At 33.0% G+C, this 16,667-nt stretch overlaps 1 protein-coding gene across 6 annotated transcripts in view; it reads left to right on the top strand.

Moving 5' to 3' along the window:
- KTN1 (kinectin 1) overlaps positions 1-16,667 on the top strand; it is a 99,752-nt gene that overhangs the window by 50,582 nt on the left and 32,503 nt on the right. For all 6 annotated transcript variants that reach the window (XM_074365481.1, XM_074365480.1, XM_074365484.1 and 3 more), the window contains exons 10-23: positions 1,183-1,270; positions 3,847-4,013; positions 4,437-4,505; positions 5,938-5,975; positions 6,691-6,781; positions 7,141-7,209; positions 7,739-7,776; positions 7,916-7,997; positions 8,772-8,840; positions 13,843-13,877; positions 14,282-14,372; positions 15,067-15,135; positions 15,760-15,797; positions 16,483-16,573. In XM_074365481.1, the coding sequence (XP_074221582.1) occupies positions 1,183-1,270; positions 3,847-4,013; positions 4,437-4,505; positions 5,938-5,975; positions 6,691-6,781; positions 7,141-7,209; positions 7,739-7,776; positions 7,916-7,997; positions 8,772-8,840; positions 13,843-13,877; positions 14,282-14,372; positions 15,067-15,135; positions 15,760-15,797; positions 16,483-16,573 (1,035 nt within the window). The remainder of the gene's footprint in view (positions 1-1,182; positions 1,271-3,846; positions 4,014-4,436; positions 4,506-5,937; positions 5,976-6,690; positions 6,782-7,140; positions 7,210-7,738; positions 7,777-7,915; positions 7,998-8,771; positions 8,841-13,842; positions 13,878-14,281; positions 14,373-15,066; positions 15,136-15,759; positions 15,798-16,482; positions 16,574-16,667) is intronic.

Genomic DNA, 16,667 nt, shown 5'->3' with positions numbered 1-16,667 from the left:
AACACAGTTTGAAGATATGAAAATTGAAATTAGCTGATTGACAGATATAAAAGTAGAATTTCATGTTTTATATATGGAAGTTAGGGCCTACATGTGAAGGCAAAAATCAAGTTTTTGATATAAGTTAAAATTACCTTCAATGTCACTTACCATCCATAGCTTGGATTTCTCAGTAAATTTAGTAGAGCCTAATCTTATTCCAGCATTGGAATAGATGATTTTCCTTTGAGCACAAGGCCAAATAATGCTCCAGTTGCTTTTACTTAGCCACGGTAGAACCAAAAATCACACTGTTTCTTTAGATACCAGAATGTGACTTGGTGCAATGAGATGCTCATACTGAGCAGACATGCATGGAGTTACTTAGGCTATCTGAGATGAACGTGGACTCATTTCTCTTGCACTTTTTAACGTATGCACGTTGAGTAGAATGATGACTAGAATTGTCTGTTCTTTATTTTACTGGGGAGAGGATTTATTGAACATATAGTTCAATTTCTATGAGTTAAATGTATCAGATAGAGTCTTACCCAATCGATATACCTTAATACCAGTTCCAGAGTAGTAGGGATTATAAGGGTTTTGAGAATAATTGAAGGTGGAAAGTAGTGTAATTTTTGTTTTCTTGAAGTTTTCATTGGTCCCTGTGAGAGAGTGATAGATACAGTGTCTTTTGAAATATTTGTCTTGCTGGTGTGTTTACTGGTGGCATTTATAAATATGGAAGTTTGTTCTCTATGCATATGAAGAAGTAGATAAATGACATTAAAGATTATAGTCATAATTGAAGTGTTGTGCTATATCTCAAATTGTGAATTTTAAGTGCCTACTGTAATTTAGCAATAAAGATACCATCTTGTCTTTTGAAAGCTTGGCAGTTGAAGGAAGATTAATGGAAAACATATTATAGCTAAGTGGGTTGATATATGTATATTAATAGCTGTATTGATCCACCAGCACAAATACTGAGTTTATGAAATAATCTGTAATCTGTAAATCTTGTATATTGGAGAGTAAAATGGCTGTGGCTGATAATATCTGCATATTATCAGGCTGGACACATACACTTATCTTGTTAAAATGTAGGAGACTAGTGACTACATTTTATGACCCAACAGTAAAGATGGAGGATGCTTTTTTTACAATTGAAATTTTTTTTGTGCTGATTTATCCTTTCTCCAGGTTCAACTACAGGAAGCTGAGAGAAGGTGGGAAGAAGTCCAGAGCTATATCAGGAAGAGAACAGCGGAGCATGAGGCAACACAGAAAGGTAAGGGGAAGGAGGTATTCGTGTAAATTTAGTATGTAATTCTGGGATAATTTCCTCCTCTCTCCATATGTGAAGAAAGTGTAAATTGGCATTTTGGTTGTAGCTCAATAAAAATAGCTTTTATATTTTCAGAGTACTTTTATTTCTTTTAACATTTCTTAGAGTCTTAAAAATAAGCTCTCTACTAGTTTTGTCTGAGGCATTAAGTTGCAGATAAAATTATAGTCCACAAATAGGGAAAACGAGAAACCTACGTGTATTTCCTTCCTGTAGTTATTCCCTCTGGTTCCTTGATCAGTTATTTTTTTATTTTTTTTGTTTCTGAGAAAGACCCACTTCCTATACTGTGAAAAGAAAAAGATTGAGAGCATTACCACTCCAAGTAGTTGACTTAAAACTACCAACTTAAAATGCTGACTTTCATTACTTATTCTTAATTTGATGAATTTATCTAGGAGATAATGGAGATTGTATTGGTGAGTGTTATTTCTGTCTCCACTATTCCCTGTCCTCCCATGAAAGTGGCAGTGAGCTAGTAAAATATAGCTCCAAGCAATAGGATAGATGATACAGAGTTTTGGCTCTTTAGGCCTTCAGTTCCCTCTGATTTTTTTCACCCTCTAGGTATTTCCCTTTGGGTCAGTATTTAAATATATCTAAGATATTTGAAGGCCTTTTTCTTTATATAGAAAAATTTTTTTTAATGTTTAGATACATTAGCTTATTTTTAATTAATATTTTGTATTTCTTCAACAAAGCACACATGAATTTTGCCAAAATTGTAACTATAAACTATATGTAACTATCTATAAACTATATAACTATAAATAGTAAAACCTCACTTTGACCTAAAGCAGTTACTTTTGTTTTTAACGTTTTCTGTCATGTTTCTAAATAACATTACTTCTATTTATACTACCTCTTGATAGGCATCTGTTGATGTTCTGTTACAGAAAATGAGGGTTTACACTCTCACACCATTCCTCCCACCTTCTCCTCATTCTCCTGATATGGTTTGCTTACTTTTTGATTATACCAATATTCAGTGTTTACATGATTATGACTGTGAAACTCAATGCTGAGCCAAGATGAATAAAACTGTAATTCTTTTCTTGAGCAACGTTTTTTAATTTCCTGAAGCTAATTATTGCTTTATGTTTTTAACTAGCTTGATCTTTGTTTTATTGTTTAAATTTTTAGCTAAGGCTAAAGTCCTTAACTCTCTCCTCTCCCAGCCTCACAACATACTAGATACTGGAGAGGCTATCAGATTTCCTGGGGATATCCCTCAGGAGTCCTTAGTCTTCCTGCTCTGCTACTCGTTGCTTTCTAGGTTGGTTGCATAGCTGACTTCCTGAAACTTTTTTTGGTCTCTCTACCTGATTTTCTGGATCCTGTGTCAACTGCCATCTTTCATGCTTTTCTCCCTTATTTAATAGCATATCTTTCAGTAGCTTCATAAGAATATGCCTTGAAGTGCATTTGTTGAGGCTTTGAGGATCTGAAAATGTTTTTATTCTTTCTGCCTTCATGTTTGATTGGTAGTTTGACTTCTTGGTTGGAAATAATTTTCCCCACAGAATTTTGAAAGTAGTAATTCAGTGTTTTAACTTTAACTATTACTGGTAAGAAATATGCTCTTCTAAGTTCTAATCTTGGATATTACCACTATTTGTTGAATTTTCAATTGTTCTTTTTTGAGTTGTGTTCCATTCTGTTATTAATGTCTTGTTATGAAAGTAACATCTTACTTTTCTTAAAACATATATAATATACACACATACATAAACACATTTTCTCTTTTTCTCTATATTTCCCTCTCTAGCCTTCATGATAGTGTTGTGTTTATTTGTTCGTTTGTTTTTCCCTCCCCTGTTTTTGACTGAAATTATGGGGCAGGGAGTTGTCTCTTATGATACCTGGTATCTCCATTTCCTAAGGTTATGCTTTTTCCTTCCTTGTCTCTGCCAAGTTAATGATCATAACTCTATTCATTTTATCTTAATTTCTTGTGATTTGGAGTTACATTTATTTTCTTATTGCATCAAAGACAGTTTGTGTTTCTCATTTTCTTTATTGTTTTCGGGTTATTGCTAAGAAAAGAAGCAGACAGAAAAGTTTTACTTCATCTTACACCAGGACATTTGTCAGCCTTCAGCTGTTCTCTATTCTCTAGGTAGGCGAGTACAGAGAATTTATAGGAAATTCACTAAATAACTTACTAAAGTATCTGAGGAAATTAAGAATGCTTTCAAGAAATGATATAACAGTTTTAAACATCCATGTACCATTCAGTAAACACATTTAATGATTGAGTACTTTGTGCCAAGCCTTGGGCACAGCTCTAGGTGTAGAGAAAAGGTAATCTCTGATCTCAGAAAGCTCACACTCTGGGAGACGAGATGAATTAGGACAGCATGGCAGGTGCTGTGAAAAAGGTAACATAGGCTTCTTAGGGAGCCACATGCAGGAGGGATTCAAGGAGGGTGTTCTAGAGGAGATAATGCCTACACTAAAGGTGAGTAGCAGTACTCAGGCAAAGGAAGAGACCTCTGTAAAATGCAGTGTTTTGTTAGATTTACAGAGTAAATTTGTGGCCAAAGAAAATGAAGTACAGAGTCTGCATAGTAAGCTTACAGATACCTTGGTATCAAAACAACAGTTGGAGCAAAGACTAATGCAGTTAATGGAATCGGAGCAAAAAAGAGTGAACAAAGAAGAGTCTTTACAAATGCAAGTTCAGGTATCTAATTTTTCCTCTTTAAAAAAAAACAAAGATGGACAGCGGTTGGATGTGTCTTGTGTAGAAGAAAGAAGGTAATCTACCTTATCTTAATTCTGGAGTGGGGATGAGTAACTATAATTTAATTTTTGCGTAGTTGTCACATATTGTTTGTTTGTTTGAATGTGTGCTCAAAGACGTCCTTGCCCATAGTCTTATGCTTTTTGTATTAGATTAGGAATTGTACAACATATTCTTAATTTCTGCTTTGTAAATAAACTTTCAGAATAGAGTGCCTAATCACTATTGTTTAAAATGTTGCCTTTTGGGATCTAATAGGGCCTTTTAAAAGATAAATATGTGTACTTGTAACTCATTTTGTCCATATACGTTGGTTTAACAGCACACTTTTTCCTTCTCCTTTTTGGTGGCTGTTTACAAAAGGATATTTTGGAGCAGAACGAGGCTTTGAAAGCTCAAATTCAACAATTCCATTCCCAGATAGCAGCACAGGTAATGGTACTTATTATTGCTTATCATTATTAATAGCTTCCTAGCTATGTAAATACTCTGAGTGCCTGTTCAGTGCCAAGCACTGGATTAGTTGTTGGGTGGCTAGTCAGTGAATCAGCAGGATGATCCTGAGTGCTGAGCACTCTGATAATTATGTATAGTGCTGTGAGAAATCCAAGTCTAACTAACGGGAAGGTGGATTAGAGCGTTTTTACCTTAGGAGGAAAAAATGTCCACTATCTTGTCACAGTATAGGGGTAATTGGCCAAAATAGTATCAAAAATAGTGGTTCATGTATTAAAAGTATTCACTAAATATTGACTAGCCATAAGGGAAAACTTTATATACCCTCAGGTGGTAGCAGTATGTTAACCATAGTTCTCAGGTTATGTATAGCAAAGTATCATTTTAAAATTTATACTTCAGTTTGGTGAGTGGGAAACCTTCCAGAGGTTTGTAGGTGGTAGTGTAAAACCTGTTATTCTTTGACAACATTGTTATATGACATGATAGATAGCTAGATAGAAAGAAAGAAATATGTAGCCTTCAGAATATAAATAAGTATGTTAAGAAGGAAGAGAAGAAACTTCCAAGTACTTGTTTCCATAATATACATACTATGTATTTCAATTTCAGTTCTTCAATTTAAAAGTACTGGACATTATTAAAAAAAAGTGTTAGCTTAGAAGTCAATTTTCTGTACAAAAAGTAGTTTTAACATTAAAAACTTGTTTTTCAAATTCAGGCAAGTTGAAACTCCCAAAACTTTGAGATTGCAAACATTGTTTGGTTTTTTTGTTTGTTTGTTTGTTTTGTTTTTGTTTTTTTGTAATTGCTTTCTTTGTAGAAACTATAGTCTAAAATTAATTGGGAAACAATTATTTAAGGGTGTTTGTATATGGATGTATGTGCATATGTAAATTATCAGTTCAAATTGGATTGAGATCTTAAGTTATAACAGAGGTGGTTCTAGAAAATTTATCATGAATTAAATATTTAGAGAATGATATAAGTACCTTTTAAAAAGTAAAGATGAGCATGGGCATTACCAAAAAACTACTTATCTTAATCATGAACTGTGTCATTTCATTATAGGAAATTCTTACTAAGGAAAAGAAGCACAGGAGTGAAAAATGGCCTTTGCTGCTGTTTTTCCTGTTTCTGTGTTGCTTGTCAGTTAGTTTCCAGGCCTGTCAACTTACTTCATTAGAAATGTCTTATGATGTGTCATTCCCTAATATTGGCTCTTGGTGATCAAATTTGCTTTCAGAGTAATAGCTATTATTTAGTGAACACTTACCATGAGCCACATACTGCCTTAACTTTATATACATTTATTTCTTTTAATTTTTAAAGTTCTTTTGTGATGATTATTGTACAACGTTTCAATTTTCTCTTAAGGCTTTTACGTTGACACTGTTTTCTTTCTTAGACCTCTGCTTCAGCTCTAGCAGAAGAATTACATAAAGTGTAAGCCTGCCTTTCTTTACTTCTCTTACAATTACTTAGTCACCACTGATACTGTCATATTCTACACTTATGGTTAACTTTATGTTCTAATTTGTTCAAAAAAATACTGTCAACTAGATTTGGAACAACTTTCATCCATCCCACTTCCCACCTCCCCACTCCCCTCTGTGAGTTTGGTTCCTACCCATTATGTATTCTTTTTTTTTTTTTTTTTTGAATCTTTGTCATAAAAAGAGTTGGAAACTTTTTTCCATTTGGGCTTTAGCAGTTATGTGGAAGAGATTATTGTGATTTGAGATTAGTGGAAGTAAATTAGTTTTTATGTCTAATAAGTAGTTGTAGTCAATCTGGATCTAACTATATGATGGTATGCCCAAAACAGAGTTCAGTTTTCTTGTGTATTGTATAATTTGCATAGACATGGATCTCTTAAGTTCAGAAGACCTGAAATCTGTTTTTGACATTGTTGGGCTTGTGAGCTTAAATTATTTAACTTCTTTGACCTCAAGTTTTAAAATAGGTGTATGTATTTTAAGGAGTTGTAGTAATAGAAGTGACAGTTATTACTAAACTGAAAGGGGCTATAGAAATGGAAGGTATAGTTATGTGAAAAACTACTTAAGTAAGAATGACTATTTTTGAGGCTTTTAATCCTTTGATTTGTGATTTGACCTCTAAATGTTTATTGAATGTGCAAATCTGTTTCCCATTAAAGGATTGCAGAAAAGGATAAGCAAATAAAACAGACTGAAGATTCTTTAGCAAATGAACATGATCACTTAGCAAGTAAAGAGGAGGAACTTAAGGTATAGTAATTCTTACAAATGGCTATAGTATTTTATAGACATTGAGTTTCCCATCCCTGATACTGTAATCAGTACGATTGTCTATGAAGAATGAAAAATACAATTTATTTGAAAAGTTTCTCTCTTTTCTAAACTACAAAATCCTCTTTAGCCCTCTAAAAGGAGAAGTTCAAAGGCCTTTTCTCATGTGATATTCACCATAATTTGGAAAATATATTAAGTAACAGGAATTGATGGTTTGCTTTCTGACTTAAAAATAGTAATTTGAGACTTTTGCTTAGGTAGAAGAGATGCTTTACAAACTTGAAATTTAATATTACATTAAATACTTCTAATACTATTTTTCCTTTTTGTTCTAGGATATACAGAATATGAATTTCTTATTAAAAGCTGAAGTGCAGAAATTACAGGCCCTGGCAAATGAACAGGTAGATCTTTATTGCTTTTAAGCATTTGCCTTAGACTTTCAGTTTGCCTGTGCTTATTTTCATTGGTATTGCAGGCCCTAATTTTACTCATGTAGATAATAAATATATTGGTTACTTGTGGTTGGCTGCGTGGTATATTGTTTAAAAACCTCTTCTATTTGGCCATGACTCTCACAATTCTAACCTAACCTAAATGTTACTATTTTCACACTGGAATTAATGTTTGATTCAAAGAATTGATCACTTTTGAGATATCGGAAGACTCAAGTTAAAACATTCATAATGTGCTGATTTGTTTTAGCCTCTGCCATTTAATCATAAAAGGATATACTTTTTATTAGGATGAAAGTTGATCAGTGAGAAGTACAAAATATTGGACAGCAAGAAGTATTACAGACGTGTATGCTATTGTTTTAACTGTTTTCTCCAAATATATGAAAATATAACTTTAATGTGTGAAAATAAGTAAAAGAATAGTTTTGAGTGCTTTCTGAGAAATGATACAGTTCTCATCTCATTCCAAACACAGGCTGCTACTGCACATGAACTGGAGAAGATGCAGAAAAGGTGATTAAAGTATTGCTGTACATGGAGCCATTTATACATTAATGTTCAAGTATAACTACAGAAAATATTGGTTGTGCACATAATTTAAGTAAAGCTTTCTGAGTATATGAATATTTTAATTGCCTTTTTTTCTCCATAGTATTCATGTTAAGGATGATAAAATAAGATTACTTGAAGAGCGGCTACAATGTGAAATTTCAAACAAAATGGAAGAATTTAAGGTGTGTAATTAAGCTTGTTCACCCAGCTTTCTATGAACAAGCTTGTATAATTTTCAGTTGAAGTGCACGAAGAAATACTACTTTTCATATGTAATCACGCTATAGTTTATTTGGGGACTTACTCAAACAGTTATATCATAAACTTCTTGCTTAGGTTATTTTGACTTACCTGTTTTTATAATAGGCTTTTGATATTTGTTTTCCCCTAACCTCTTCTCTGTAGTTTAAGATGCTTTCACCTGCCTCCATTGTTGGTGTAGTGCTAGTTTCTGCTTATGGCCAAGCAGCTTGAGTATTGTAAAGCATTTTGATTGCCAGGGCATGTATCTCTGCAGTGCAGTAAGATTTGCTTTTTCTCAGCTTTTACTTAATAGGAATCACTTACGAAAGCAGAGTTTCGCAGAATTCATTGGCACAAATTGTTTAACTTATTGAAATACACATGGAAGAGTTCCAAGCACAGTTTTTACATTGTTTGGGATAAAACCATATGAATGAATTAGAGGGGCTCAGTAGAAACTACTTTTTAGAGATCATTGTATGTGTGCTTTATACTATTGCCATATTCCTGTACTCTGGAAATATATTCATTGAAACTGTGAAAAATGGAACCACATGAGATTTGCATTCTTAGATCAGTGTTAATTCACCTGTCACTTTATAAAGTACTTACAGCAATAATATGGCTTTGATTTTTTAAAAAACCCCATTAAATGATCGCTTTGTTGTTACCTTTTCTTATTAAAACAGTAAATTGAGAATTCTTTCTTCTAGATTCTAAATGACCAAAACAAAATATTACAATTAGAAGTTCAGAAGCTACAGACTCTTATTTCTGAACAGGTAAGGCTTTTCATGAGTTGTAAGTTAGAAATATCGAATATATAACAAGATCTTACTTTTCTTAAATAGTAATCACCTCATTCACTTTTTGAACTCTTATTTAAGGGTAGATTTGTCTTTTAATTGAATTTCTGTTGATCTTCTGCTAATCAAGTATCTAAATTAAGGAAAATATTTTTCTCCCTGAGAGGAAACTAATGCTAATGTGTTTATAAGCGTTTTAAAAAAAAGTATAATAGGATATAATAGAATGTATAAAAATAATTTCTTTAAGTCATTTTGATACATTTGGCTCTCAGGATAAAATCTTTAGACTTTTGAAGTCTCACTTTTTTTCTCTAAGGCAGTGTGGATTCTTTAAAAGAGAATGAATTTGAAACCTACTTCCAGCACTAAAAGCAGAGGGATGTTGATCAAGTTGCTTAACCTTTCTGAGACCTCTCATTCCAAGTCTTTTACATTGAGATTTTATTTACATTATAAACTTATTAGATTTAAATGGGGGAGTTTATGTACAGTGCATAGCCTAGGGCTTTGCATATAGCAGACATCTTAAGCCTTAATTCCCTTCCTTTAGAATATTTATTTTTTCGATCTCATCTCCACCCACTACCACCATCATACTTCTTTCTGTATTTATAGCAAGCCATCAAACTATAGTAGCCTAAATAAGCGTAGCTCCATAAACTCGAGGCCCAGGAGATGTCTGTTCTGTGGCTTTTCTTCCCATACTTCTTCAAATTCGAGTTTTTAAAAATGTTCTAGAAACTCTGCATATTAGATGACACATTAAAATAGAAGCCTTGCATGTTTCTCTAAATACTATTAACTTTTGACGTATTTTTTTAGAAGCTGAAATGTAAGTTATTACAAATGATAGCACTTCCTTTAGCAGATGCATGCTTTCTTTTTTATTTTAAAAATCATATTATGCAGGTATTGCACTGGTCTAAGTAGCTGTGCCAAATGCTGTGGAAGTATTTTATCAGGATCTGTTTACTTGTCAAGAAATAATCTATTATTTCTTATTACCCTCCCCACTAAATATGATAATAAATGTTTTGTATAATCTTCATTACTTTGTATATGCCTTACCCTTTCAACTAAAGATAATAGAGGAAAAAACGCTCAATGGATGATATTTAGTGCAGGGACATGACTTCGTGCCAGTAGAATGCTAAAATGGTATTTAAGTCTTGTTTGTAAATCTTATTCCTATTTCCCTCATACAGCTTTTAACAGATAAGATTTAGTTCATCAATTGTAAGATTTTTTTCTCTTTCTCAATTTATCATATCTGAAGTCTTGGATGTATCTTAGTCTCTGGTTAGCAGTTTAATTGGAGGCATTTAAAAATTTTAGTGTTATGTAAAATACCAGTTGTGAGATGCAACATTGGTGACTTGGATTAGATAAAATATGATAGTTTTTTTGGCTATGTTAAATCTTACCCAGAAAAGCAGAATGTAGTTTTTTCGAGTTGGTTATCAGAGATTCTAGAACACCTATTTCAAAATATAAAGTTTTAAGCTTTCTTAAATTAATTTCATGGGAGGTAAATCAAATGCTTAGAAACGTCTGATTCTGCCCTAGAATTCCAATATTAAAGGTGCTGGTAACGCTACTTAGGTTTAAACAGAGTACCTAAATCTTTCCTTTTCACTTTTGTGAATATCACTGAAAATGCTATTCTTCATTGTTACACAAGAGTAAAACCACTAGCCTTAATTCTTTTCCCTCTAAAGATAACATGATACCCTAAGAATTACCATTCTGATGTCTTGCGTAAAATTCCCTCATCACATTGTGTAGGAGTATATATTTAAAAAACCCTCTAATTTCTTCCTTACTGAGTCAGCCTTTTATCTTCTATAAAGCTTCTGTTGTACTTTTAGATCTCTGTTAACATAACTTTTAGCATGAGTTGAATTTTTTTAATGAAGAGTAATTTAATGAAGAATAGTCCACAGAACAAAATTTCGCAGCCACATTTTAAAATTTATTTAAAAGAATTATTTGATAAGAGGGGAAACTCATCTTGTACTAATGTAAGGTTTGCCCTTTGGGTAATTCTTAGAATTTTTCTTCTTATTCTGAAAACTCCCCCCCGCCCCATCTTTTTTAATAGTCTAGAAAGCATATGACTGAGATGTTATGTTTTTGGTTATCATTGTAATTTTTCTCTCTCATCTTGGCAGGCGAAAGAATTATCTCTTTGGCTTTTTCTCTGGTCATTTTTTGTGCCATTGCTAGTGAAAGGGGAGATAAAGTTTAGTTATAATTGTAATTTTGTTCATTTCCACCTTTCTTTAACCCCTTCTGCCTATCAGTCAGAATTCCAAATGGCAGTTGAGAGATGAACAGTTTAGTTATGTAAAAAAAGTCAGTCCTTTTACCCCATGGATTTTAATCCTGGAGAAAAAGATTGAGCTTATTGAAGCAGAAACCGATAATGGTGCCAAGTTGTTGTTTCTTCAAGTGTGGGAAGCAGAAAGACAAGTTCCAGGTAACATGTTTATGTGTATACTCAGAAGGGAAGACTCCTTTTGAGTGTGGGCCTATGGATAGATCATACAAATGAATCAATTACTAAGATCTCATTTATTCAGAATAAAATAAAGCTATTTTGGGGAAAGGGTCCTGTTTTTTGAACATCTTGACTTTTTAGCCAAAGGAACAGCATGACTTTCTAGTCTTAGTCTAGTAGATTTTTAAGATTCAGTGATCAAGATTATTAAGTAAAAAATGATAGGAATGGGAAGTTTTTTCTCTTTTTCCCTGCAGCCTGGTTATATTTTATTGCAGAGGAATTCATTATTGTATAAGGTGTAGTTTTGAAAATTATCCAGGGAGGGAAAAATTGGATTGGATTAGATTGATAATGTATAAAGTCAAAATGATTGATAGATGCTAAGCTGGGTCAGTTTCAGGTAATTGAATATTCGATGAGCAGTTGACCTAGAGTACTTGTTAAACTGTAACCTTGTTAAAGTATATTAAGTTCCTTAAATTTTTACTGATTGGGAGTATGCTAGGTGCTGTGATACATGCTAAGGCTACAGAGATGAATGAGACTTGGTTCCTGCCCTCAGGAATATGGCTTAATATGGAGATACATGTATAACACAGAAAAGTGTGATGAGTAAAATTCTTGAACTGTGTGTACAGGTTTAGAGGAGGAGAGAACGAATTTCCAGAAGGAGAGTAAGGGTGAAGAGGTGCCACAGAGAGAGGACAGCCAAACCTGATTTTGAAAAATAGCCAAGAATTTGCTAAACAGCTAAGGTACAGTCCAGGCTGAGGGGAAACAGTGTTGAAAATCGTGGCAGTGTGTGGCAAAATTGGCATATGAGCATATTGGCTGGCATATTGTGAAATTGCAAAGTATGAGTTGTAGGGAGTAAAGAAAGATTTGCTAGGACCTAATCATGAAGAACTGTATGTGCTGTGTAAGGACCTTGAACTTGACCTGGCATGTGGGTAAGCTGCCGAAGGATGTTGAGAGAATGAGTAAGCATCTTGTCTATAATTTTAGATCATTCTTGTAATCGTGAGGTGTTTGAATTTATGTGACGGTGAAATATGTAGTACTAAGATAATACAACTAAGTGATTAAGTTGCAAATAACTTGGACTTAATAGTGTCGTCTTTTTTTTAAATTGAGATATAATTGACATTTTAGGTGTACCACATAATGATTTAACATCTGTATATTTTGTGACATGATCACCACAGTAAGTCTCATTAACATCCATCACCATATATAGTTACAAATTTTGTGTTGTCTATATGTGAGATGACAGTCATCAAAAATAAAGATGGACAAAACCATCCTGATGAAAGATTTTTAAACTTACTGTGTGATTTACTTTTCACAGTTTATAAACATGATTTAATGTATTTTTGACAGCTTCTATCTGATGGTAGGAAAAATTTTTCCTCTTGGGAAGTTCTTCTGTACCCCTCAGAATATAATCCTTATGAACTAGAGACAAGGGGAAAAATTAGGGTATTGTAATATTTGAGATGAGAAAAGCCAAGGGCCTAACCTAAGACATTGAAGAGAAGGGGGTTAATTTTTAGAAATATGTAATAAGTGGAATCTTAGGACTTGGTTTTGGCAATGGAAAAATTAATAGTATGAAAACCATTTTGTGAAAAGTGGTTGTAGTAAAATTAGAAAAAAATTAAGAAACTAGCATAATTAGAAGAAAGCAGGTTGGGAACGGGATAGGTGGAAGAGAATGTTGAAGGAAAAAGACCCCAGACCTGTTAGTCAGGTTGCTTAGCTGCCTGAAGGCCTAGGAATGCTGAAGGGGAGGCCCTACTTCTGGACACACAGTAAATTATAACACTGAGGACTTTGTGTATACGGGGGAATGCTAGAAGTGTGGGTCAAAGGCAGGGGTCAGCTCACATGTCATGTTTTACTGTAACAAGGAGATTATGTTCATGGGTTGCTTCTGCACTTTACAGTCAATTTTAAAACATTCCATGTATTGGCTTAGGTGTGGTTATATGAAATCTACATGTTAAAAGTTCATTGACTTATACACAGGATCTATGTACTTGCCTTATACCTTAGTCTTAAAAAAAGTTTATTAAAAGAAAGATTAAAGCCTCCTTCTTGGCCTGCAAGACCTTGGAGTCTTGGATTTTTAGATTTGGAGAATTGAATTAATGTACAGGAAGGGCAGATTGTCTTATCCTTAAGATTTTCTTTTATAGTATTTAAAAATTTATTCACAAGGTACTAGTGCATTTTGCTAGCCCATTTTATACTTCATCTTTTTTTGTCTTTTGTGTAGCTGCTGCTTTTCTGTCTTGTGTTTTCTGAAGTAAATAATTCTTTAACTATTAGCAGTCTTCAAATATGGATCATTTTCCTAAATTATGGATCTAATTAATATTGAACAATTTTCATAGAATTCTATTTCTAAACTAGTTTCACTTCATGCAAACTTGGTAAAATTAAACTTTTTTTTTGGTGATTTTATTTTAGCCTAATAAAGATGTTGTGGAACAAATGGAAAAATGGTAAGAGATTAAAATTTTATTTTTACATTTAATGACTCATTTCTACCAAGTTTGAGATAACAGAATTTTTAACTATGTTAATCTAAATTCTTAAAATTCTCTTTATCTTTCTTAATGGAAGAGAGTAGTATACTGTTGATTGATTTGGTGTTACATTAGGTTTGTGGGTGTTGTGTGGCTTGTTTAGGTTAGCGTGTAATCTTGCATTACTTGAACATATTTTACTTACTGGTAAAAAGGAAGTATCCTTAGACTATGAACAAAGATCCTCAGAAACCTTTAGAATTGAAAGTTTGTAAGGAATGACGGACACAAGAGTTGATCCATGTAAAGTATTTATTTACAAATTATATAATTTTCCTTGAAAAATAGTTCATATACATGTTTTAAATTTATAACTTCAGCATTCAAGAAAAAGATGAGAAGTTGAAGACTGTAGAAGAATTACTTGAAACTGGACTCATTCAGGTGGCCACTAAAGAGGAAGAACTGAATGTAAAGCATTTTGTATATTTGTTTTTCTTGTGGTTATTCAGTGAACATAAAGGGGTTTCACTATGATTTATGTATTATTTTTCCCATAGCTTTTAAACTTATTAGTTCCCCACATTTTATGAGTTTATATGATGGCTTATTTTTTTAATTAAATTTAAGATTTTATTGTAAATACAAAAATACGTAGTTGGTTGTAGCTTCACTGCTTTAATGGAGTAGACACCATTATTATGGTTGTAAAATATGCTTTCCCACCTCCCCCCATGTCCAAATTATAACCAGACAATAACTAGTGGACTTCATAAGTTCATAAATGGTATTGGAGGCCAGAGAAAGGAGACAATGCAGTTCTATTTTATGATGAAAATCATTAGCCTTAACTAACTCATTTTGGATAGGGTTGCTGGATGAAATAAGGTAAAAGGTGTATTTGATTTGAAGGAGAGAAATGACAAGTGGTATATTATGTGGTTTTGAGGTTGTAGAAGCATAAGTAGAAATACTTGTGAGGATAATTGATTAAACCCATTTGGCTAGCTGTGGAAGTTACTGAATTGCAGACAGGTGGAGCAAGTGAGATTTCTGGGCCTTCAGAGAGGAAAGGAAGCAGCTAGAAAAAAATGAGAAACTAGTGTATTTGAAAGCTGTTTTTTTCAGAAAATAAAAGTGTTATGCTTGTGTGTCTTTGAAAAAGGCAATAAGAACAGAAAATTCATCTCTGACGAAAGAAATTCAAGACTTAAAGGCCAAGCAAAATGATCAGGTAATGAATGTATTCAGTCGATCCTGCAATCATTCTCTTTTAAACAGTGGACGAACCTTTTAAACTCAAATATAGCAGCAAATCTTTTGTTTGTTTCTCCCTTCTCCAACTTGGAATTTGTCAATTATAGTTTTAATCTGTGAATGATTGGTGACTTGATTATCAGTAATAGAGGCTGCGATTTATTGAATGCTGACTGTATGCCAGGCACTGGGTAGAGTACTCTGGTTAGAATGTCATTGCTTCTTTCTATGGAGATAAAAGGTTTTGAATATACATATACAAAGTAAAACTCTACTTCATAGTAAAAGAGGCTACCTGAAATTAGGCAATTTCCTATTTTCTCCTTATCTAGTTGGAATTATTTAATAATTTTAATATTTATCTGTTGATTTTTCTATGACCTACATTTAACATAAGTAGCTTCAAAGCTGCTTGCTTTCAAAGTGCTTTTCATTTTCATATAATTAAGACATTTAAAAAATCTAGAAAGAAGTAATTCCTAGGTTTACTTTTCCCATTTGGATTTTGGTCTAGTGAAAAATTTAAGAAAAACATACTTTTCTATTTATGACCATTTATATTTTGACCAAATTAGTAAGTAAGATACCTTTCTATTTCCAGGTTTCTTTTGCATCTCTAGTTGAAGAACTTAAGAAAGTGTAAGTGATGACATTATTAAACTGGGCTTTCTTTTTTGGTTCATTTTCTCAGTGGACATTCATAAGTCTTGTTTTAATTGTGCAATTGAGACAGCTGATGTGTACTAGTTTAACTTTCACTCCAGAGTTTTTCATTGGTGGAGTAAGGAAACTTTCCCAGTGCAATGTGAGTGTTAAAAAACCAATTTCCTCAGTTGATTCCATTATTTTCTTAACTTATGGCATCAAATTGGTAATTTTCTGTTTCTGCAGTAGAAACTATTAATTAACAGGTTATATTAGATCATTTCCTTCTTGAAGTGTTTGGAAAGTTTAATGCTATAATTTTGTGTAAGTTCTGCCACAGATTTCAGAGCCCTAGAAGCCAGCTTATTGAGAGGAGCTCACTTCTCCCTAATAATCTTCAGGGTAAAAATCTTACATTCCCTGTGCACTTTTGAAGCATGTCACCAGTTTCTCCTTGTGTGCATAGGCTTCAGCCATCTGGTAGTTACTGCTTAATTCTCATTTAGGAAGAGCTTTAAATATTTTTTCCCCTTCTGTCTGAAAGATACCTTGCTGTTATACTTAAAACGAGAAGAGTTGATTTGGTGAGCCTATTCATGATTTGGTACTATTTTTATGTCTTATTTGGTAGATCTTGATGATTTCTCTCCAAGTTTAATACTGTACTTCTTTATCTAAGGATCCATGAAAAAGATGGAAAGATCAAGTCTGTGGAAGAGCTTCTGGAAGCTGAACTTCTCAAAGTTGCTAATAAGGAAAAAACTATTCAGGTATTGAGAGAGAAAAAACAGTGTTTTTTTTTTTTTTTTTGTATATCAACTTCAGTGAATACCATTTAATTTCATGTGTTTGTCTGTACATTGC

This window comes from Camelus bactrianus, chromosome 6 (genome assembly GCF_048773025.1).
Source record: "Camelus bactrianus isolate YW-2024 breed Bactrian camel chromosome 6, ASM4877302v1, whole genome shotgun sequence".
NCBI classification, from domain to species: domain Eukaryota; kingdom Metazoa; phylum Chordata; class Mammalia; order Artiodactyla; family Camelidae; genus Camelus; species Camelus bactrianus.
This window is presented reverse-complemented; position numbering and strand designations above follow the sequence as displayed.